This window comes from Equus quagga, chromosome 12 (genome assembly GCF_021613505.1).
Source record: "Equus quagga isolate Etosha38 chromosome 12, UCLA_HA_Equagga_1.0, whole genome shotgun sequence".
In the NCBI taxonomy this organism is placed as follows: Eukaryota; Metazoa; Chordata; class Mammalia; order Perissodactyla; family Equidae; genus Equus; species Equus quagga.
The window spans coordinates 84,680,887-84,704,928 of record NC_060278.1 but is presented as its reverse complement, the minus strand read 5'-3'; the positions used below and the strand labels follow the sequence as shown (position 1 = coordinate 84,704,928).

General features: G+C 50.4%; 1 protein-coding gene across 6 annotated transcripts in view; it reads left to right on the top strand.

The window, feature by feature from the left end:
• Positions 1 to 23,817, top strand: part of BCL2L1 (BCL2 like 1) — a 45,964-nt gene extending 22,147 nt beyond the window's left edge. For all 6 annotated transcript variants that reach the window (XM_046678169.1, XM_046678166.1, XM_046678170.1 and 3 more), the window contains exon 3: positions 22,160 to 23,817. In XM_046678169.1, coding sequence (XP_046534125.1) covers positions 22,160 to 22,297 — 138 coding nt within the window. In that variant the 3' untranslated portion in view covers positions 22,298 to 23,817. The remainder of the gene's footprint in view (positions 1 to 22,159) is intronic.
• The last annotated feature ends 225 nt before the right edge of the window (positions 23,818 to 24,042 follow it).

Sequence of the window (24,042 nt, the reverse complement as noted above, 5' to 3'; positions counted from 1 at the left end):
CATTTCTTCTCAGAAGCAGCCCTCTTCAGCCCCCCCGCCCCTGCGTATGTGCATGTGTGCAGGCACAAGTGGATGACACAGTGGTGACACTATGCACTCAGGACATTTCATAATAGGGAAGGACATTGACCACTGCCTTGCCTGCCAAAGGTCATCAAGGCTGAGAAAGCTAAGGGCACTCAGGCAGGCCTTCCTCCCCTCTGAATCTGAGTCATTTCCTGAGAAATGTTGGTCATTCATCCATTTGTTCATTAACAAATACTTATTGACTGGCTGCCATGTGTTAGGCACTGAGCTATAGGTTGGGCATACAGTGTGAACAAACCAAAGTCCCTGTTTTCACTCTAGGAGCAAGGGCGGGAGCAAGAGACCAGTAAGAAGCTGGGCGGGTGATGGTGGTGGTTTGTACAAGGGTGGAGACACGGTGGAAGTGGTGAGCAGTGGTCAGAGCTTCAAGATAATTTGAAGGTCAGGCCAACTGGATTTGCTGATGATTGGATAAGGGATGTGTGAGAGAGAGAGAGGAGTCCAGGTTTTTGGACCAAGCAACTGGAAGGCGCTGGCTCCCATTTAATGAGAAGAGGAATAAGTGGTGGCCAGGAGTGGTTTCTGCAAGGGCTATGGAGTTGGACTGCTTGCATTCAAGTCCCGTTTTGCTTGCTGTTTGACTTTGGGCAAGTGTTTAACTTTACCAGGCCTCAGTTCCCTCAAATGTAAACCTACTTTCTAGGCCATGGGCAGTTGGGTGCTATGAAAATTATTTAGGGGTAATTTGTGTGAAGGGCTTAGGACAGTGCCTGGCACATAGTAAGGGCTCAGTAAGAGTTAGCTCCATCATTATTGTGGAAGGCAGGGAATCCCATGACCAAGCAGGCAGCAGGTCCCACCCCACCTCCACCACTCCTCAAGGAGCCCGCCCTCCAAGAGGCAGCTCAGACACCATCTGTCTAGCAGAGAAAAGCCACAGGGAGACAGCTTTTGGAGGGGCATTAGTTAGATGAGCCCTTCCCAAGAAACCTAATCTCATTCTCAGCAGGTGTTAATCCCAGCAGCCTCCCTTGGTATCTGAGCCCAACCCACGCAGTTCCTCCCTACCCCCACCCGTGAGTCCCAGACCCTCTTCCCCTTCTCACTAGCTCCAAGCTGCCCCCAGTACACTGCTCTACCAGCTGGAGGGGCTCCTACAGGCGAGGCCACCATCCATCTGACAGGGCCCAGTTCCTCACATGTATCATGTCGCCAAGGGCTTCAGGTGCCACCTGTCCAGAGCCCCCCATCCCCCCACAGGTGCCAGTTCCTGGGTGTGGTGCTTGATCCAGGCAGATCCAGGCTGGAGCCAGCTGGAGCCAGGGACTCCCACTGTGCCCCAGCTGCTGCCTGCTCTCCCACCACAGGCCAAGAAACAGGCTTAACCCTTTGGACACCACACGTGTAACCAGAGTTAGTGGTTGCAGTTCTGGCTCTGAGGATTGCACTGTTCCAGCGTACTTTTTTTTTTTTTTTAAGAAATTTATCTTAAATACAAAAGAGAATATCTAATGAGTATGTTAAATTTCAAGAATAGGAAAATGATCACCCAGTTTAAGAAATCAAACATTTATTAAAACCTTAGAGCCCCCTGTGTGCCCCTCTCCAATCACAGCCACCCCCTACCCATTCTCCTGAGATTTGTGTTTGTCATTCCCTTGCCTTTTTAGAGAAATAGCGTTAGTGCATGTATAGAGTATTCTTCTGCATGATTTTAAACTTCCTTTAAATATCATACTGTGTGTATTCATCTGCTGTTTGCTTTTTCCATTAACGTTGTGAGATCCATCGATGTTATGTGTACAGCTGTAGTTCGTTCATTTTCATATTGCTTTGTATGATTATGTCTCAAGTTATGTATCCATTCTACTTTCAGTGGTTATTTGGGTTGCTCCTTTGTTTTTGCTATTTCAAACAATGTGGTTTTGAACATTCTCTGTGTGTCTCCTGCGCATGCACATGTTCAAGAGTTTCTCCAGGGCAGTGGTTCTGAGATTTAGCTGCTAGAATCGCTGGAGGGCTCCTTAAACCACAGATTGCTGGGCTCCACCCCCACCAGTGTTTGGTTCTGTAGGTCTGGGTTGGGGCCCTGAGAATTTGCATTTGTAACAAACTCGCAGGTGATGCTGCTGCTGCAGGCCCTGGGACCACACTTTGAGAATCATTGCTGTAGAGTTTATATCCAGGAGTGGCATTGCGTGTTGGAAGATAATGCCCGATTGTTTTCCTCTGTGTCAGTAAGAATTTATGCTGCCACCAGCAGCATATGAGTTTCTGTTGCTTTACTTCTTTGTTAATACTTGACATGGTCAGACTTTAAAATTTTTATAGAGCTGGTGGATATGAGATGCTATCTTGTGGTTTTAATTTGCATTTCTCAGATTACAAGTGGGTTGAGAACCTTTCCTCACATCCATTGACCATTTGTGTTTCCTTTTTTGTAAAATAGCTGTTCAAGTCTTTGCTCTGTTTTCTTTTGTTTTGGCTTTTTCTTATGGGTTTGTAGGAATTCTTTATATAATCAGAATCCTACGCTTTTGTCTACATGTGTTACGAATATAGGCTCTCGGTTTGTATTTTGTCTTTCACTTTTATATGTGATGTCTTTCGTTGACTAGAATTTCTTAATTTTAATCTAGTTGAGTCTTGTCTTTTATGATTTACACCTTTCATGTTTTGTTGAAGAAATCCTTTCTTAACCTCTGGTCCCAAAGACATTTGTCTGTATTTTCTTCTAAAAGTTTTAAAGTTTGCCTTTCACATTTAAGTCCTTAATAGAACTGGAATTGACTCTCATGTCATCTTATTATTTTAGTTGGTGGAATACCTTTCTGTCAGTAGGGTTTAAATGTCTACAAATCTGAATTATTTATAACTTGAGTTGTACCTAGAGCTTATTATATACACTGCATTAATGCTTCATATTGAACAACTCTTTGGGAAAGAGTTTTGATCACATTTAAAACCCTTCCAAGATTTTCGTTGGATTTTTCAAATTTTAGATATGACAACGGTGTTGTGGTTGTGTTTTATTTTCCTTTTTAAGATTCCTTATTTTTTAGATATCTGGAATTTGCTTCAAAATAATACAGGGGGGTAGGGGCTGGCCCCATGGCCGAGTGGTTAAGTTCCTGCGCTCCGTTGCAGGCGGCCCAGTGTTTCGTTGTTCGAATCCTGGGCACGGACATGGCACTGCTCATCAAACCACGCTGAGGCAGCGTGCCACATGCCACAACTAGAAGGACCCACAGTGAAGAATATACAACTATGTACTGGGGGGCTTTGGGGAGAAAAAGGAAAAAAATAAAATCTTTAAAATAATACAGGGGTGACAGAGAGTGCTTGGGGAACAGATAAAATCAGGTTGGTACTGAGTTGATAATTGTTGAAGCTGAGTGATGGGTACATGGTGGTTCATTTTATCATTCTGTCTACTTTTGTACATGTTTAAATAGTCTCATAATAAAAAGTTAAAATATCCAAGGGTTATTTCCAGGGTTACTTATGAGGTAAAGCATCTTTTTAAATATTTTATGAGCCATTTGTATTTCTTCCAGAGCCACTTAGGTCTCCATCTACTTCCAGGATTCCATGATAGAGTGTTTTAGCATGCAGTCAGGAGATTAATTGTTAAGGAAAACAGGAGGAGGAGTGGTAGGGGGGCCTAGGGGAAGAAAGGTGAGTGGACAGGGTTCTCATGCCTAGTTGCCTGCCCTTCCCCTAGAGCCTAACTGCCCCCGCTCCCTCCAGGACTAGGTTCCCTCGCTTCCATTTTTTCTTCCAGGGCTAGCAGGGATAATTTTATTTTAACCAGAACCTTCTTTCCCTATTATTCTACCTGGACAGACTTAACCTAAAGGGTAGAGGAACCTCATCCTAGATCCTGGTCGTTTCCTAGCTTAACAGCACCTAGAGACAAAGGGTCAGAGATGTTGGCGACCCTACTGCGGTTGGTCACACAGTAGTGGTGTTACTGTGGTGTCACAGGATGCAAGTACTGGAGTTGTCATTTTTCTCTGGTAGAGCAAGAACTCACCAAGAAGTCTGTCTCTGGGGAGTCCCAACTGCTTCTCGTGGGAGAATCTCTCTCTTTTTCTCTTTTGTACACCCCCCCCGCCTTAATTTTTTATTTATTTTCTTGGAATAGGTAATATATTCATGTGGTTCAAAATTTGAAAGGAACAAATGTTTCCCTCCCACCCATGCCTCCTAACCACCCAGTTCCCTTCCTAGGAGAATAAACTCTGTGGACACAAGCAAACACATATATGTGTCCCCTGATTTTTATACAGATGGTTGCATGCTATACACAGTTTGCTGCCTTGATTTTCTCACTTAACAGTGTCTCTTAGAGATCATTCCATATCAGTCGATCAACAGCTTTCTCATTCTTTTTAATAGCTGCATAGTATTCCATACATAGTACTGTCTTCTACTTTATTTAACCAGTTCCCATCCGTGGACACTTTTTTGCAGTCTTTTGCAGTTATAAAAGTGATACTCAGGGGCTGGCCCCGTGGCCGAGTGGTTAAGTCTGTGCACTCCGCTCCAGGCGGCCCAGTGTTTCGTTGGTTCGAATCCTGGGCATGGACATGGCACTGCTCATCGAACCACACTGAGGCAGCGTCCCACATGCTACAACTAGAAGGACCCACAACGAAGAATATACAACTATGTACTGGGGGCCTTTGGGGAGAAAAAGGAAAAAAATAAAATCTTTAAAAAAAAAAAAAAGTGATACTCAGTGAACAGCCCCATATATTTGTCATTTGGCCTAAGTGTGAATGCAGGGTATCCGTGGGGGATAAATCCCTAGAAGTGGAATTGCAGGGTCAAAGGGTGTGTGCACTTGTGATTTTGATAGATGCTGCCTGCCTGGGCTGTAGCATGGTGCCAGTTTACAGGAGCGTCTTTCTCTGCACGCCCCTTCTACCCGGGCGGGGTTTGATTCAGCGCATTTATTGAGCGCCTTCCAGTGCCAGACCCTGGATACAAAGACAACACTTGCATGTATCAAGTGAAATTGTTACTGTGTGCCAGGCACAGACTTGTTATCTGGTAATACTCATAGCCACCCAACAAGGAAGGTTTTTAGATGAGAAAACTAAAGCTCAGAAAGGTTAAATAGCGTGCCATGGTCACTGACCCAAGCTAGTAAGTGGCAGAGCTGAGATTTAAACCCAGTTTGAATCTTCTAGTGCCTGTGCTTTTAAAGAACACCCTTGACTGCCTCTCAGGAGGAATAACATATAGTCTTAGAGTCTAAGACAGATGAGGAATCAAGCTCGGAGAGACTAACTGGCCAAAAGAATACACAGCCAGGAAGCTATGGAGTCTCCAGGGGGAACCCAGATATGTCTGATCTGAGGCCTGTGGTCTGTACTGAGCTGCCTCCCATCCTTCCCTGGGAAGAATTTCCAACTCTAATTAGGATTCTATCAAGAGAACTTTCTCCATCCAGAGCTCCGGTTGCTATAGAGAGCCGTAAGTCACTGGTCCTTGATTTGCATCTGTTGGTCATCAGAGGGGCCCATAGTCATAACCCGTCTGTGAGTAATATACTAGTGACAATGTAGTTGCTGCCATTAATTGATGCCATTGCATCAACATATGCAGGATGCTGTAAGGTGCACTGTGTTGTATTTTTAACCCTCACATTAGTCCTGCTTGGGAAACATCATTGTCCCCATTGTCCAGACGAGAAAACTGAGAGTAAAACAACTTACATAATAGTCCCAAGTCAAATGCGAATAAGGACGGAATTAAATCCAATCTGATAGACTCAGAAGCCCTCACTCAGTCTCTGACTCACTCATGTGTCCGTGGGTTTCCCTTGGCTCTCTCTGCTTCTTCCTCTTTTCTGTATTGTTCAGTGCTCTCTCCAGAGGGTGAGTCTGGCTTCTCCACCTTACATTGCCTGTTTTAGAGGAGAGGGCTTATAGCTTCCATTTATCTCATACTGCCCCTACCCGCCACCCACTGCTTAACACAGGGTAGCCAAAGAGTGGACTGCCACGTGATGCCTGGGGATTGGTGGGCAATCACTGGCGATGGCCCCCACTGATACTACCTCAGAAAGGACCCATCTCCCAATCGTGTAACAAGTGCTCTTTGTACACCTGTCATGTGCTCACTGCTCCAGTGGGGAGAAGAAAAGTATAAAGTACAGGCCTAGCTCTCAACAGCTTAGACCATGAGACTGTAGGTACCAAAGTAAATGGAAGACTACAAGGGTTAGAGGAGTTCAGAGGAGAGAGGAAGTATAAGATAATTACAATAGTAGCAAGCATTTATTGAGCACTATGGGGTAGGTCTTATGCCTGTTTTATAGGCGTGGATCCTGAGACTCAGACGTGGATCCACTCAGACCCAGTGGGTGATCAGCCCAGGGTTGCACAGCAAGTAGGTCTCAGAATTAGGACTCTGAATCACTCCATGGCCTCTCTGGGAGAGCACTGTGGACTCTGTGCGTAGTGACTTGGAAGCTCCAGTAAAGGGAGTCTGGAAGGATGGGCCAGGTATGGACAAGAAAGGAGATGCCAAAATGTAGGACGAAAGGCTGAGAAGTGGAGCTGTGATATTCTTAAGATGTGGGAAAGCCTTTAGAATGTGGGGAAACCCAGGCTTTGATCACAAAGTAAGAGCACAGGATCATTAAGGTTTGTCTGTGCTTTTTTGTGTCCATACATTATCTCATTAAGCCTGTGATTATGCTAGAAGGTAGAGGGGGTTATCCTCTTACCATGGAGGGAACTGAGGTCTTCTAACTTTAAATCTCAAGTCCTTTCCACCATCCATGCTGCCTCCCCATTTCTCTAGTGGGAGAACACAGGCTCTCCACTCAGACAGACCAGGGTTTGAACCCCACCTCCTCCGTGTTGTGTCTCTAGGATCTTAAGGTTTGCAAGCTGGGGCAATTTCAGTTAAAGAGCAGGCCCTGGAAGGCAGGCGTATGCTAAGGAGTGAACGACATAACTGAGGTGTCATAACACCAAGGTTCCTATAGTACTTTTTTTCAATGCACTTTCAAGTCTTTGGTTTACATATGAAGAAAGTGGGGTGCCCCCAGAAGTGAAGTGACTTGCCCAAGATCACACAGTGAGTTAATAAATGGCAGCGCTGGGATTAGAACTCAAGTCTCTTGTCTCCTAAGAGAGCTTGCTTTTTCCTTACACAATGCTGCTCCCCTGAGGGGCTGCGGGAGGAAGGCCTAGGGATAGGATCATAGCACTTTGGAGCTGGAGAGGGGGCCTTAGAGATCATTGAGTCTATCCTCCACACGTAACAGATGAGAAAAGTGAGGCCCAGGCTGCCTGAGTGACATGTCCGTAGCCAGATAGAGCCACCGCAGAGCAGGAGCAAACCCATGTGTCTTGACTCTGAGGTCGCAGGTCCTTCTCACACTACCATGCAAAACTTCCGAATTGCCTCTTTTCTCTGCAAGTCTAAAGCCTCACTCCAGGGGGCCGGCCCCTTGGCCTAGTGGTTAAGTTCGTGCACTCCGCTTCTGCAGCCCAGGGTTTCACCAGTTCGGATCCTGGGCGCGGACATGGCACTGCTCATCAGGCCATGCTGAGGTGGCATCCCACATGCCACAACTCGAAGGACCCCCTACTACAAAAAATACACAACTATATGCCGGCAGGCTTTGGGAGAAAAAAAAAATCTTAGATTTACTATTAAAAATTTTTTTTAAATAAAAAATAAAAATAAAGCCTCACTCCAAATGCCAGCAGTTTACAGTTAGAGCAACTGTTGAGTTTGGGGAGTTTTTTTTGCAAATTAGAGTCTTGTTTTCTCTCTCTCAATTCTTAGTAAGGATAATGTACTAGAAAAGGGAAAAAAAAAAACTTCAGTGGAAGACCTTGATAGAACAAAGATAAAAATTTGATAGAGTCTCTGAAATCTAGGGGGATCCTCAAAGCCAGGAAATAATTTCAGGCCAGCCCCCTTGCCTATCCCAGCCAATTCACCACTTGTCCTTCTCTACTGACAACAGGCCTTCAAAAGGCCCAGCCTTCCCTTGGCAGCTGCATCTGGTGAACACCAACGGAAATCCCTGGTATTTTTCTTTGCATGCAACCAACCATGGAGACGTAGGTCAGGCATTGCTGGCCTGGCAGTTAGAACAGCTCCGCTTTGCCCACTGCACCTGCAGCCATGTTGCTGAGCCCCATGGGGATGGGAAAAGGATGTTCCCCTCCAAACAGGGATTGAGTCCTCAAGGCCCCTTGTGGGCAGAGCTGGCTAGGACTTGGGGGGGTGCTAGAAAAGACCATCTGGAATATGGGGACTAGGAGGGTGGCTCTGTTTCTTTCCCCCCTTAATGTCTGCTGTGACCAGTAGCAGGGTTGGCAGTGTCTGCTCAGCTCAGCTTAGAGTCATCATCACTGATGGACAAGACTGGGAAGGTCTCATGCTCCCCCTGGGCTCAGCTGGGCCCCAGGCCTGCACCTGAACCCCTATGCCTATCTAGTGTTTACAGGATTGAAGCTGCCACCCGTTGGGACCTAGCCTGTTTTCATTTCTCCTCTCAGCTGTCTGGTCTCCATGGACCTCACCTACAGGTTTGTGCGTGCCCGTCCGCCACGATGCAGCCCCACGAGGCTCCTCTAGCCTGGCACACTCCTCTTTGGCCTTTGTTCTCTTCAGCAGAGCTGCCAGATCTGTACCTGGCCCAGGGGAGAGCTTTCCTGGCCTCTCAGAAAGGCTCAGTTGCTCCACCCTAGCTGCACCCTTCGCAAGATTCAGTCTCTTTGTCTGCACTCTGCGGGCCCGGGCTGTGGTTCCAAGGCACTGAGGGGGCCCGTATGTGGCCGCTCTGGACTGGCCTCCAGTTGGCTGGCTGATTCTGTCCTGAGCTTTCTCCTGCTCTGGGCCTCATGTGTCTCTTTTGTAAAGGTGTAGGACCAAGATTGGTACATGTACCATTGATCTTCAAGATAACTTATAAGTGATATGCAAATGAACTGTTTTAAAATTTTAATAGTGTTTTTATTTTATGTTGATTTTCATCTGTGGCAAATGATACTGGCTTTCTACTTATAGTAGTAATATAATAAGTTGCCTTTTGGTTTCATTGATTCATTTAGCAAATACTTACTGAGGGTCTAGCTACTGGGGATATCTGCCTTCATGGAGTTTACATTCCAGAAAGACAGAGAGTGATGGTGGGAGTGGAGGGTGGCTACACAGCTTTTGGTATTTGTTTTTTAATAAAGAGTGATTGGGGAAGGCTTGTCTAAGGCATGTAAGCAGAGATATGCATGACCTGAGGGAGCAAACCATGAAACAATCTGTGGTAAGAACATTCCAGACAGAGGGAGCAAGTACAGAGGGCCCAAGGTAAGAAAGGTGTGCTTGGCGTGATTGAGGAAGAGCAGAGGAGATGAGTGTGGCTAGAGCAGAGTGAGCAAGTGGTGGAACGTGAAGGTTTGTGTGGGCCATGGTGAGACACTGCCTCTTCCTCGGGGTGAGGCGGGAAGGCAGTGGAGTGTTTTGACCAGACAGGATCTGACTGCTTCCAGAAGGACCCTTCTGGCTGCTGTGTGGTGAGGGACCATAGTCGGGGGTAAGAAGCTGGAAGACCAGTGAGAAGGTTGTTAGGATACAGGCAGAAGATGGTGTTGGCTTGGAGAAATGATGGCAGTGGAGGTAGTGAGAAGCACTGGGATTCTGGATAAATTTTGAATATAGATTCAAAGGAGTTTGCTGACAGATCAGGGCTACAGAGGATTTAAAGCTGGTTCCAAGATGTTCAGGCTTCGGCACCATTTACTGCAAAGGGGAAGGATGCAGAAAGAACAGGTTTGGGGGAGGAAATTAAGAATTTTCAATACATTTAAGTGAGTCAATTGATAGACAGATTTTAATAGTAATGATGATACATGGATAAGGCCCAAACAGTGATAGCTGAGATTGTGGGTGGAGCGGACCAGGTGTGACTACTTCCTTCCGGCTCTAAAATTCCACGTCAGTGACTTCAGACCTCGCAGTCTCCCATTCATGAAGAAGGGGAACCTGAGACTCCGCCTAGAAAGTAACAGAGCCACAAGGAATGACAGGAGAGGAATCCCTTGGATCAGGCTCCCCTCTTGTTCATTTGGAAGGACTTGAGAAGTCCTTGCACACAGCCTGGCTCCTGGCGTTGCCTCATTCATTCACTCGCTCTCGCTGAGTACCTTCTGCCAGTAGGTCCCGGACTTCCTCCTCTTACTGCCATTCACCATTCAGGGGCTGGAGAGCAAATGACTTTGCTTCCACGGGAGCATAAATGGTTTTGTCTCTTTCTTCATCCCGTAGGGTTCCCATAGTTATCAAGCTGGAAAAAAATCCTCAAAGGCCTCCTGCCCTGGCTTTTGTAGCTGAGAAATGGGAGGCCAGAGAGGCAAGCAACTCCTAAAGTTCACATCCAATCCACTAGCAAATCCTTTCAGCTCTACTTTTAAAAATAAATTCTGAATCTGACTGCTTCTCACCAGCTTCCCTGGCGCCCTCCTGGCTAAGCCACCGTCATGTTTCTCCTGGATGACTGCATCAGCTCTTCACCGGACTCTCTTGCTTCCACCTTTGCACCTGGAAGTCTCCATCCAGCAACCAGAGGGACCTTGTTAAAACCAAAGTCAAATCATGTCCCTCTCCTGCTCAGAACCCTGCAGTGTTCCATGTCACTCAAAGGACAAGCCCAAGTCCTTAAATGGCCTTCAAGGCCCTGCACATCTGGCCCCTGGCTATTGCCAGACCCCATCGCTACCATTCTTCACTCATTCACATGGCTTCAGCCACCCTGGTGTCCTTCCTGTTCCTGGAGCACCCCAAGTATGTTCCTGCCTTAGGGCCTTTGCACTTACTGTTCCCTCTGCCTTTCCTCAGAACTTCGTAATGCCTGTTTCCTCACTTCATTCAGGCCTCTGGTCAAATGTCACCTCCTCAAGAAATTTCCCCTGACCACGGGTTCTAATCTTGCCCTCTTTCATGTTTCTTCCTAGGCCTTTTCTCTCACTTATGTTTCTTTTTAGCACTTACCACCATCTGACACATATATTTATTACCTATCTCTTCCCATTAAATTGTAAATTCATGCAGGTAGGAGTTTTCATCCGATTTAGTCACGGCTTTATCCCCAACGCTTAACATAGTGCCTGGCATTTAGTGGGCACTTGATAAAGTTTTAAGGCATGAATGAATGTCCAGAGCTAAGCAGGGCTCTTGACTGGTCCTTCCTGCAACCCCACAGGTCAACCCACCAGGGGTCACAGTCTGTCTTAGAACACTCAACTAACAGCTCCACCGAAGCTACTTGTCATCACTTTTGTTTCCAAGATAATGACCGGATGGAAGGAGGGACTTTTTCTTCAAGGCCTTGTGAGGGCTGGGTTGGGGGTAGGGAGGAAGCACAGAGCAGCCGTCAGCACACCTCTTCTTTTCCCACCCCCAGGGTACCCCGGGAACCTGGAGGCATGGCTCTTCCCTGTCTTCAGTGATTTCTGATTTCCAGGGGCCAAGAATAGCAGATCCTCAGTAAACAGTGGGTGGGTGGGTGGTGAAAGGTGAAGGAAGGGTTTGGTAACATCCCTCTGCATCTGTCCTATTGCACTGGCAGGTGAACGTGCTGTGGAGTCAGACGCCCTCACTCAGTAACTGGTGAGCTCATGCAAAGCCTCATCGCTTCTCTGAGTCTTAGTTTCCTCCTTGGTAAAGTAAAGACAACACCTACTTGCAAGATTTTGAGACTGCAAGCAGGGGCTCAGTATACATTAGCTGTTATTTTTTTGTTTGTAGCTACAAATAATGAGATATACCGTGAGAAGCACAAATGGGGCCACTCATTTTTAGCTATAAAAAAATATCAGCTAACATTTCTTGAGCACTTTCCATGGATCATTTAATCCTTGCTGCCAAGCCTGAGATGGAAGTACAGTGTTCCCGCTTTATAGACAAGACTCCAGGCTTGGAGAAGTAAAGGGTCTTGCCCCAGGTCCCACAAGTAGGCAGCCATAGAGGTGGGGTCGGAACCCACACTATTGTACTCCAGGGTCAAGAGGCCTTGCTTGCAGGGGAATCCCTTCAACTCCGCTGGGTCTCAGTTTCCCATCTGTTCAGGGAGAGGGGTTGAACTAAATATCTCTGTGAACCACAGGTCATGACACATGGTTTCTGGGTGGTCCACATGCCATATCACATGGGACAGTGAGTTGCTTCTGGGCCTCCTTGTGGTGATGGTGGTGGTGGTCTTCTGCACTTTATTGGCGCTCTGGGTGTTGAGTGTGAACAGCAGACCTCCAAGTGGCCCCTCCCTGGGCATCATCAGCTACAGACAGAGTACTCCAGCTCTCCTGGCACCATCTCAGGCATCTTGCTATTCTGCACCTTGAGGAGGCTGGTGGACTGGGGTAGAGATGAACCAGAAGACTGGAAGGAACCGGAATGTAGGAAATGCAACCCCGTGGGAGCCTTCAGCTGAGGTTTTGGTTACGAGGGTGTGTGTGAGAGCATTCATATGTACAGGGGGAGGGAAGGGTGTTGCAAGGATTTGCTCCGTCCCCAGATCCTCCAGAGCTGTTGGCTTCTGTGGAATTCCAAACATTTCCGATCAGATAAAGGTGGCTGAAAATACCCGGGACTTGTCTGGACTAGTTGGAGGCAGTGCTGGGGTGAGGAGGTTGAGGCCACAGGGGCAGAGCCCAGCAAGGTCTGGCCCCTCTGAGGAGCTTGCCCTGGGTCACAGATATACCCATTGCCCTTTTCTCCTGGAACCTGTAGGTTTGAGGGCAAGGCTCAGCAGTATTTGGGGTGGAGGAGGATCAGACCCTTTTGTGACACCAAGTCCTTCTACTCCGGAATGTCCCCTCTCACCTTCCATGCTAATTACTGGATCTTTTGGATACCCCTGAGAGAGAGAACCCAGGTTGTCACTCCTTTGTCCATATGTGAGTTAGTTTCATCGTCCTCATGCTGTGGCACTGGTGGGAGCCCTTCCGCTTCATTTTACGGGTGGAGAAAGTCCCAGACTTTCCCAGCATCCCAGACAGGGGATTGAATTCACCCCAAGGAAGCCAATGATAGAGCTGGGACTCAAAACCCACATCTGCTGACTGTCAGCCAGTGTTCTTTTCTTCACAGCATGCAGCATTGATCAGCACCAAACAAGGGAATGGGGGCATCTTTGGGCAGAAAGGAGGAAGGAGTGGCTGCTTTGGACCATGGAGTACCTGGAGGCATAGACCCCAGAAGGAAACAGAGTTTTAGGGAGAGGTTTAGCCCCAGAGACCAAGCCCCTCTTCCTTGTAGGTTGCTACCCCCATCCCTCCTGCCTGTTGCCTCAACACAGTGCAGAAGATGCCTTTTCCAAAACCTTCCCATAAGCTTTCTGTCCTCCCTCCTGAGCCTGGGAGAACTTAGTGTCTGGAGAGTCCTGAGCACCCTGGCCAATCTCCTGGTGCCTTGGGGCCTCCTCCAGGTCTTGCCAGGCAGTGAGGAGGGGGATGAAGAGAGAGAGAATTGACCTTTCTTCCCTTCCCTTCTCACTGTCCATCAATCAGCATACTCACCAGAACCTTCTCTGGGCCCAGCACTGGGCTAGGCCTAGGGGATAGAGCTTATGGTCAAAAATGAACAGCTCAACAAACTGACAAGAGAGCTGAAGGAGACTTGGAGGCAGAGAGCAGGAGGCCTCCTTGAAGAAGTGGCCTGTAGACGTAAGAGATAAGTAAGAGAGAGTTCAGCAGAGGGACCAGCATGGGCAAAGGTCCTGAGGCTGAACAGAGCGTGGCATGTGAGGAATGAAGCAGCCTGGCCCTAGACAAAGCTGAGGAAGGCCTGCAGGGTCTTGCAGACCAAGGAGAAGGCTCTAGGACTTGGTCTAATGATCAGAGCAATAATAGTAACTGCTACGCATCATGCACAGTTCTAAGAGTTTTACATGTGTTGCTATTGAATCCTCACAGTGTTCTTGCGAAATAAGTACGTTTTTAATCCCCATTTTGTAGATGAGGTCCAAAGCTAAACATCTCAGTCTCATTGCAAGACTTATTGGGTACCTGCCTACTCTTTGTTCTGGCAGCCCAGCTTGGTGGAGAAATAGAAGTTGATTTGTCACTAGCCTTGGCCTCTTCCAGAAAGCACTGCCATTTTACAAATGAGGAAACTGACGCTCGGAGAGGAGCAGGGCCTGGTCCAGGGCCCAGAGCGAGGCCGGCAAAAATTCCTCTGCCAGCTCATGTTCCCTTCTCAGGTAGCCCTTGGCACAGAGATGGAGGAGAGCAGCAGAGGAGAGAGGACCAGAGCTAAGGTCAGCCAGTGGAGGGAGGTAGAGGGAAAGAGGCGAAAGTTTTCCAGTAGAACTATCCGAAAATGAAAGGCTCCATCTGGGAGGGAGGGAGCCCCTTATCACAAATGTGTAAGCAATGACTGCCCTAGAGATGCCTGTGAACTCCACAGGTACGGACCATGTGGAGTGAACCAGACCCACTATATGACCTGGGCACTCCTCCCTTCTCAGCCCCATCTGGGAAATGAGGATGTTAGGGGTGAGCTTGAGCATCACATGAAGGTTGGGTGGGTATGTTGTAAGGTCAATTTTGAGTCTCTGAGTCTGTTTCAAGGGTCCTTCTCACGCTGAACACTGGGAGACGAATGAAAGGCTGTGGCCATCTACTTGTGAGAGAATAGGGAGTCAGCAGGGTTGAGATGAGAGATGGTTGAGATGAGGGGAGGCCTCGGGATTCCAGGGAATGAATGCATATGAGCCTGGAGCAGCTGCCCAGGAGACATTAAGTGCTTGAGCTCTGGAGCCAGACTGCCTGGATTCAAATCCCAGCTGTGCCATTTAAGAACTGTATGACCTTGGGAAGGTCGCTTGACCTCTCTGTGCCTGTTTCCTCATCTGCAACATGGAGAGTAATAATAGCACTTACTTTATTGGGTTATTGTGAGGATTAAGTGGATTCATATACACATCGAAGCTCTTAGCCTCATACCTGGTACATTGTAAGTGCTCAGTAAATATCAGCCATCACTCCCAGGGAACGAGGTCGTGAGCCCCTAAATGAGCATCTGTGCCCCCACTAAATGCATTTCTGAATTCTCTCTCTCTGCCTCCAAGATTAGTTCCCTGGTTCTGAGCCGAGGAGGTGGAGAGCCCACGCTCACACTGCTGGGCCCGATAGCTTTCTCGAGTCCCCAGCGGAGGTATTATCTCCTCCCAGCACAACCACTTCCTTTTCTGAGAAATGAGCACATCTGTCAGGCTTAGCTTCTTAGAACTAATGGTGGGGGAGGAGGCGGGGGAGGAGAGGCTGGCAGCTGACGGGCAGAGTTAGAGAAAGATTAACATGAAGTTTGCTGTGAGGATGCCTCCAAATATTCCTAAAGCCCAGATGGCTTGGGCCTCCCATAACACCCTCTTCAGCCAGTAACACCAAGGTCACCTAGCTTTACCAAGTGCATTCATCCCCTGTCTCACCACCACTGCCTGGTGAGGTCAAAGCAGGAGAAACTGAGGCTCAGAAGGAGAGAGGCTTGCTATGGTGCCCACAGCTGGGCTGGCTAGACTGAAGTGTTGGCCCCCGCACAGGCTGGCCAGCCTTCTCCTTGCCCTTGCCTCACTGAACTGCCTCTCTGAGTTGCCCACATCCAGGCCCATGTTCCCCTGGCGTAGAGAGGCTGTGTTCCTCTCACGTTGCTGAGGCCAACAGCTCCCCCGGGAAAGCCGAGGGAAGTGGATTCCAACCACAAACCTCACTTCTTCCCAGTCTCAGCCTGCAACTCCCTGCCAAGAGAACGATAAGGCCTCTCCGTCTCCCCACCCCCTCTTCCTGCCATCTCCCAGGGATCTTCCTGCCATCTCTCAAGGCCTCATTTGTCTACTCAGCAGGCATTTATCAGCCTCTCCCTCAGGGAAACTGAGGCCAAGAGCAGAAAGTGACTCTGCAAGTGACTCACAGCCTGCCAATGCAAGGGCTGTGAGAAGGCCAGGGCAAAGTACAGTCCTAATGTCCCTGGCACTTTCCCTGGGCTGCTAGGAACCCCTTCCTCTTCTCCACCTACCTCTTTCTCGAAATAACCAAGCAGGAAGGAAGCAGTGGGCCTGGGCCCTCCAGAGTCACTCTAGAGGAAGGAAGAGCCTGTCTGGCACAGGCACTTGTTCCCCACTGAAGCCAGGACGGAAGGGTTTCACTTTCCCTCCTCATCTTCGTCACATCCTTTTCCTGTGGCACCCAGTTCCCCTCAGCTGGCTGGGGGCCAAAGCTCATTCATTCAGCTGGTGGCCTCAGGCCACCTTCCCCCTCCTAGAGGGACTCAGGGCTGTAGCCCTGGCCCAGAATATGAGATTTGCTGCTGTATATGCTGGGGCTTGAAACTGGCTTCCCCACTTACCCACTTTGGGTAGGACTCTTGGTATCTCTGAGCCTCAATTTACCTGGGCTTGGAATGAGGACCTCCTTCGGTAACAGTAGTGCATGCACCTGGCCCACGATGGGGCCTCAAGAAGTATTGTCCTTTTGAAAGTGAGCAGAGGTTAGGAGCAAAGGCAGTGGAGCCAGATTGTTGGTGCAGGCAACCCCGCCAGGTCACCAGCTCATTGTGTGACCTTGGGCAAGTCACAGATCGTCTGTGGGCCTCAGATCCATCAGCTGTATGATGAGTTAACAATAGTACCCACTGACCGACAGAGTGTGGAGACGGTTAAATAAACTGACCCATAAAGAGTGCCCTGCGGAGTGAGTGCTCGGGAAACGTCAGCTGCTGCTGCACAGAGGAGGGTAATTCTCTGTGAGTAAAGATGCAGAGACTGACATGGCAGGACTGGACATCAGAATGAACACGCAGCCGGAACTCAGACAAGTCCCAGGGCCACCACTTCCTAGTTAGAGATTGTGGGTGCGCCCTAAAGCTGACATTTCCCCATCTGTAGAACAAGGCTACTGATAAATGTTATGAGGATTAATGAAAGTAGTCATTCCTTTGTTCATCTAAAATAGATTCATTTAGAAGGGCACCTGCTGTGTTCCAGGTACAGCAGTAGGTTCTGGACATACCAATGACAAAACCACACACAGTCTAGTGGGAGAGACAGCACGAAGAATAATCATTCAAGTGAATGTGGTTGTGCATGTGATCAGGAAATACGGCCCAGTCAGGATAACGCGCTTTAGCTCAGTGCCTGGCACAGGGAAAACATTCAAATGTGGAATAAAGGTCAGCTGCCATAATAACAGTTATGATTATTTTATTGTTACTTAAGAAGTAAGGACGCTATGGCAGGGAGGTGAAGTAACCTGCTCCAAGTCACACCTCTGGGAAGAAGCATGGAAATGTGGGAGATGAGAAAGGAGAAGGATGGGAATCGGAGGACTGATCAGATTCAAGTGGGGACCGCACTTCAGCCCCTTGGAGGGTGGGTGGTCTGCTGGCTCTTGGGCTGCTGCCCCAGGGGCATTGTTGTGCCAGCCTTTTCCTGACTGCTGCAGGGTTGCAAGTGGCTGCAGGGTGACCTGCACTGTTGAGTTGGCTGCCTCTGGGCAGAGACCTAGCTGAAGTCGGTCTGTGCCCGTCTGGATGGGCCCCTGGCTTCAGACCTGGGTCAGACTTGGTCCCTGTTTACACTGAGCCCCCAGACTGGTGGGAGAGACCGACACACAGACAGAGGGCCTCAACCTAGGGACACCTTGCCTCTCCTTCCTGCCCCAGGACCTTTGCATTTGTTGCTTCTGCTGGAACATGCTCTTTTTTTACCCGAGATTTTTTATCCTCCCCGCTCATCACCACCGTGTCATTCAGGTCTCAGCTCAAACCTCACTTCTCCAGAGAGACTGTCACTGACCACTCCACTTAAGTCAGTCCCCAGGTATTCCCTGTCATCTCCCCATGACTTACTGTATTCAAAACCTCATCATCTCTGAAATTGTCTTGTTTCTTATTATTCTCTCTGCTTCCCACTAGAACAGTGTTTCTCAACCTTTTTTTTTCCTTATCACCACTCCCCTAAGGAGTCTTTTTAGACATTCTTGTCTTAATTGCCTTCCCATGACGTTTGAATACGACAGCTGTACTGTGTATCTCTTTATGTACTGTGGCCCCGTGGAGAGCCACAAATCATTGTCATATTTAAGAATTTTTGCATCACCCCGTTGGAGGTGGTTTCAGCTCATTGAGAATGCTGGACTAGAACATAAGCTCCATGAAAACAGGGACCTTGTCTGTCTGTTCACTGCTCTGTCTCCAGGGCGGGGCTTGGGGCATGCTCATTGCCCAATAAGTATTTATGGTGTGAATGGAAGTCCAAAAACGCTGGGAGCACAAAGGAGACAGTCGTCCCAGAGTTAAAGGAGGGACAAGTAGGGAAGGCCTCTTGGAAGACAGGACTCCAAAGTAGAGTCTTGTAAGCTGAGTAGGGGGTGGCTGACTGAGGAAGGGAGATGTGGGGAGGGTGCCCAGTTAGGGGAGGACACGGTGTTGGCAAAGGCTAGGGGCACGAAGCACTCCGGAGTATGTGGGGTGGGGCCATTCCACAGGTGTGACCAGGACTGTTGGAGGCAGGACCTTGACAGTGGTCCCAGCCTTGGCTTCTCCTGGGCACCCTCTGGAGGGCCCGATGCCAAGTCTGGAGGGCCCCTGATTCCTAGTTCAAGCTTCACCATGAGCCAGCTGTGTGAAACTGTAGACTGGGCGCGGGGGTTGGCCTTGCTGATTTGCCGGGTCTGCCTGGCTTGAAGTCCATGCTTCTCCCATGGAGCCGAGTAGCCACTGCCTGTCCCCAGTGGCCCTCAAAACCTCCACCTGTATCTCCATGGTGGTGGTCACAGCTACAAAGGAAACTTCTCCCACTTAGCTCTAACCCAACCTGAGGATGCTGACAGGCTCTCAGGCCTGGGTCTCCTGAAAGCCTGTGTGACATCAGAGACCTCCCTGCAGCCCACTCTTGCATCTCACCCCTTGCCCAGCATGCCAGCTCTGGCTAAAGCCAGTGGGAGCCACTGAGGAGTAGTGGGGTCTTATCGCTACTTTTCCAGACTGGGGCTGCTCTGCAATCCTGTTTATTTATCCAGAGCAGCCGCCCACTGAGAAAATGGCTGTGTTTGTTTCCAAGTGTGTCGTGTGAACCATGGGCTAAATATAAATATACCCACACCACTGCCTCCCCGGCACCCGCCCTGGAACAACACGCCCCATTTTGTTCGTGCTCCCTCTGCAAAAGCAATCCCCAGAATCCAGGCCCTTGGAAATCCTACTCCCCCCTCCCCAAGAGGAGCTCCTGAAATGGAGATGAAGGCCATCCTGGCCAGGAATGCGTGCGCGGGGGCTGGGCGGGTCAGAGCCTTGTTCTCTATGGCACCAAGATGAGAATGTTCCCTCCACCCTGGAGTGACTGTTCCTGGACAGTGAGTGCTTTGTGCCCTTGCAAGGACAGGGCCTGTTTACTCCAACCCAGCCCCAGAGCCGAAAATTTCCTGTGGCTGCCAGCCCTCTGCTTCAGGAAAGTTCCCATCAAGGGAGCCAGGCCTCTCCCATTTTGGCTGCAACCCCAGTGTCCCTGGTTTCTTGTGGGACATTTGGCCCCTTGGGATAACTAGGGCCACCTGGCCATGGCCTCACTTCTCCCAAGTTCCCCACACCCCAGGAGTGTCCCCCATCACAGATCAAACTTTTTTGTGGCTCCACCTGGGCCTGCTTCGCTTGGGAGGAGAAAATCCTGTAACAGTTTTCTTGTCCGCTGACCGCAATGGAAGCTAGCCAGGATGAAGGCAGAGAGACAGGGAAACATATCCACGCCAGCCATGCCTGGGCCGCAGGGAGGCCAGAGTTCAGAGGCTGCTGCCGCCACTGCCCTTCTCTCCCCAGACCTCAGGCTCCAGCTCAGCCCCACCCCTACATCCCTGTTCCTTGGGATCCATTCAGCACTAGTGACAGGATAGGTCCTCCCTGGCCCCTCACACAGGGCAGTGTCCTGCTGTAGCAGCACTCCCTTTGGAGCTGGCAGTCCTGGGCCCTGGTCTGGCTCTGCCACCTGTTAGCTGGGTGAGCCCAGGCGAGGTCTTTCCTGTCCTAAACCTCAGTGTCTCGTCTGTGAAATGGGGCTCAAATCTCTACCTCTGGGGATTCTGATGAGATGAAATAGGATAGCAATGCCTGGCACTTAGTAGGCATGCAGTACCCTCGTTCTACTTGTGTGTACTTTGAGCACCAGCTATGTGCCAGACGCTGTTCCAGGCACTGAGTGTATAGAAACAAGGCAGGGTCTCTACCTCATCAGCCACATCTAGTACAGGAAACAAATCAAAACAAAAGCAAAGTGTCGACTTTGGTTATGAAAAGTGCTGAGAAGAAAAATAAAGCAGGGTGAGGGGAGAGGTAGAGAGAGGTGGCAGTGGCTACCATTTTAGACAAGGTGGCCAGGGAAGGCCTCTCTGAGGAGATGATGTTAGAGTGGAGTCAAGACTGAAATGAGGGAGGCGGGTGATGATGACATGGGGTCAAGTGCCCCAGGCAGCTCCGAGCTCAGCAGATGTGCAAGGAACAGCAAGGAGGCCAGTGCACTCGGAGCAGAGCGGGCAGTGGGGAGGGGCCAGCTCCCACTAGACCTTGCTGGCCATGGTAAGGACTTTATTCCAGGCGTGATGGGAAGCCTTGGGAAGAGTGAGAGCGTGGAGTGACCTGGTCTGAACGGAGGGGCTGCCTGCTCTCCCCAGTGCCTTTTCCCCAGGACATGGTAAGCTGTCTGGGAGGGCCTCTGACTTATGCATCACTGCTACCTCCCTAATGGCTTAATAAATGTGGAGGATTCTTTGAGTCCCGTTAGCAGCTCAGTGCACGTGGAGCTCTGCTGGGTACCAGGGATGTGAACAGAAATGACACTGGCTTTCTAAGTGTGAGGGAAAACTGTTGGAGGACTTTAAGCACAGGCATGCCATGATCTGATCTACATTTTTAAAAATCTTCTCTGTGTGGAGCATGGACTGAGGGGGGTCGTCAAGACTAGAAGTGGGGCTAGGCAGGCATCACAGTGAGCAAACTGGCCAGGGGGTACCTGGGGCCAACTGGAGTTGGCAGGTGCTGTCTGAGGGAGCAGCCACTGCTCAGCCAGTTGGGACCAGGTGGAAATGTGGGCCCAGGCATGAGCCCTTGGTGGAGAGGCAAGAACATGGGCTCTGGAACCAGACAGTGACCCACTCCCTCTCTAGACACACACAGCGCACTTACTTCTAGGTGCCAGACACCAGCTTTGGACTCTGGTTCCACTACTGACAAAGCTGGGTGACCTGATAAGTCCCTGGGCCCTGAGAAACTCAGCTGCCTGGTCTGTAAGTGGGGAAAGACAGCCCGTATTGCAGCATTGTTGGGAGGATTAAAGGACAGATGGGGTGCGAAGCTCACTCATTAAAGGGTACTCCACACTCCCCTCTCCCCGCCCCAACGCTGGCTCCGCCCTGGGCTGGGTAATTCAACCCACAGCCCCTCCTTCCCGATCATGTGCTTCCCTCCTGACTAGCTTCAGGGCAGAGGGCTGTTGCTCACCTCCTCCAGGGCTCAGAGTCATGCCCCCCTGGGGTGGGGGACAGGGCCAGGGCCTCAGAGTCTCCCTCCAGAGTCCCCAGACCTGCTCTTCCCCTGAATCACTCTGGGGATTTAGCCCTGTCCGTTTCCTCTCCTTCCCTCCCCATTGTAGCAGCGGTAAGGCTGAGGCCTGGTGGTTCCTCACTACTTCAGACTCACTCCAAGCTCCCCCGTGCTTCCAGAGCACACATGGTCCAGCTCTTACTCGTCCCTGCACCCTCATCTCCCCTTCTTTCCCCTACTCTGCTCCAGCCACCTGGCCTCCTTTCAGTTCCCGGACCCTGCCCATCTCTTTCCCACCTCAGGTTCTCTGGTACCACTTCCTACTGTCTGACCTTGGACAAAGCTCTTTCTCCACTTTGCACCTGTTCTCTCTGTAAGAAAATGGGTTGGTCATCCCCAGCTGGGGCTCAGGAAGGAGGGCGGCCCTCAACCCTTTATCTGGCCCAAAGTGGCATGGAGGGCTATGGTTTTTCAAATCACAAGGCCATTGCACACAGATGGCTCCCTTCCACCTACCCCCATTACTCTTTGAGGACTCAAACAGCACCTTCCCTTCTCTTCTCTCTCCCTGCAGGACACCTTTGTGGAACTCTACGGGAACAACGCGGCAGCCGAAAGCCGGAAGGGCCAGGAGCGCTTCAACCGCTGGTTCCTGACGGGCATGACTGTGGCTGGTGTGGTTCTGCTGGGCTCGCTCTTCAGTCGGAAGTGACCAGACACTGACCACCCACTCACCCTCCCACCCCGATCCTGACGCCACCATATCCCTCCATCTAGCCACCATTGCCACCAGGAGAACCACTACATGCAGCCCATGGCCACCTACCCATCACAGGGTTGGGCCTAGACCTGGTCCCCTGCAATTAGTTTTCTAGAATCTACCATGCTTCTGTGAGAGCCACCTTCCCCCACACCTCAGTTCTCCTGACCTCAGATCCCACAGTTTCCCACAAAATCTGCCCCATGGAAGCTGGCAGGTGTGGGGGGTTTGTGGCTGGGGGCTGGAGGGCCCTGCCTGATTGGTGGACCCCCTTACCCCTTAGCCTCCTGAGAATGCTTTCCTGCCAGGGAGCTGGACAGTTTTCTGACGCTTTTCCCCAGAAAGACTAGATTGCCTTTGTTTTGATGTTTGTGACCTCAGAATTGATCATTTCCTATCTAGCCCCAGGACCTGGGCTTCCCTTCCTTTCATCTCCACCCTCCAAGAGCCACTTAGGGGCAACTTCTGACTAATTAGGGATTCAGGCTGCTTGGGATAAAGAAACAAGGACCAGGACCCCTTCCCCACCTCTGGCCTGGCCAAAGTCCCTGCCCCCAGTCCCAGTGTCCTCCAGAGGCCTCTGGCTAGAGGCCAGCCCTACCCGGCAGGGAGTGGGCTGTAGCTGCAGGAAGCACCCCATGCCAAAGCTAAGGTGGCCCTTGCAGTTTAGCACCACCCCAGTTCCCTCCCCCTCCTTCTCCCCTGGCTCCCATGACCACGACTGAGGGACCAACGGGGCCCAAGACAGGTGCCCCAGAGCTGTTAGGGCCTCAGCTGCCTCACTTCCGGCAAGGAGATCAAGCCTGTGGCACCTTTACCTTGGGCTGCTGCCTATGGGGTCCAGGGGTTCAGGGACCTTGGCCAGAGGTGAAGGGGAGCTACAGGGAGCAACTGTGGGAGCCCTAGGGTCTTCCCTACCTCAGGCAGGAAGGGCAGGAAGGAGAGCCTGGTGCACGGGGTGGAGGTGGGGCTGGCTAGAGAGGCCAGTCCTGCCTGGCCACACAGATTCGTGCCCTACCCCTGTTTAGCCTGGGCAGCCAGGCTCCCAAGGTCAGAGTAGCCTGGCCAGGAGCTCTTCAGGCCTCCCTGTCTCCTCTGCTCCACCCATGGCCTGTCTCATCCCTGGGGTCCCAGCCTAGCACTGGCCACCCCGGGCTCTCTGCTGTACATATTCGAGACTAGTTTTTATTCCTTGTGAAGATGATATACTATTTTTGTTAAGCGTGTCTGTATTTATGTGTGAGGAGCTGCTGGCTTGCTGTGCGTGTGCACGTGGAGAGCTGGTGCCCGGAGATTGAACAGCCTGATGCTCCCTCCCCTGCCCTGGTCCGGGGAAGCCAGCCGGGGGTCCTGGCTCCTGAGGGACACCTGTCCCTCCCCCAATCCCCACCCCACACTTGTTCCAGCTCTTTGAAATAGTCTGTGTGAAGGTGAAAGTGCAGTTCAGTAATAAACTGTGTTGATTCAGTGAACGCAGGGCCTGGGCTCTTGTGTGCTCCAGGATGGGAATGGCGTGGCGGCTGCCAGAGAGGCCGCAGGACGGCCGGGGACTATGCTGCCTCTGCTGCCCTCCGGGGAGGACCTTGGGTAAGCCCCTTCCTCACTCGGGGCCTGAATTTCTCCACCTATACATTGAGGGGGTTTTTATTGAGCACCTGCTGTGTGCTGAGCACTGGGGCTGTGTGTGAACAGGACAG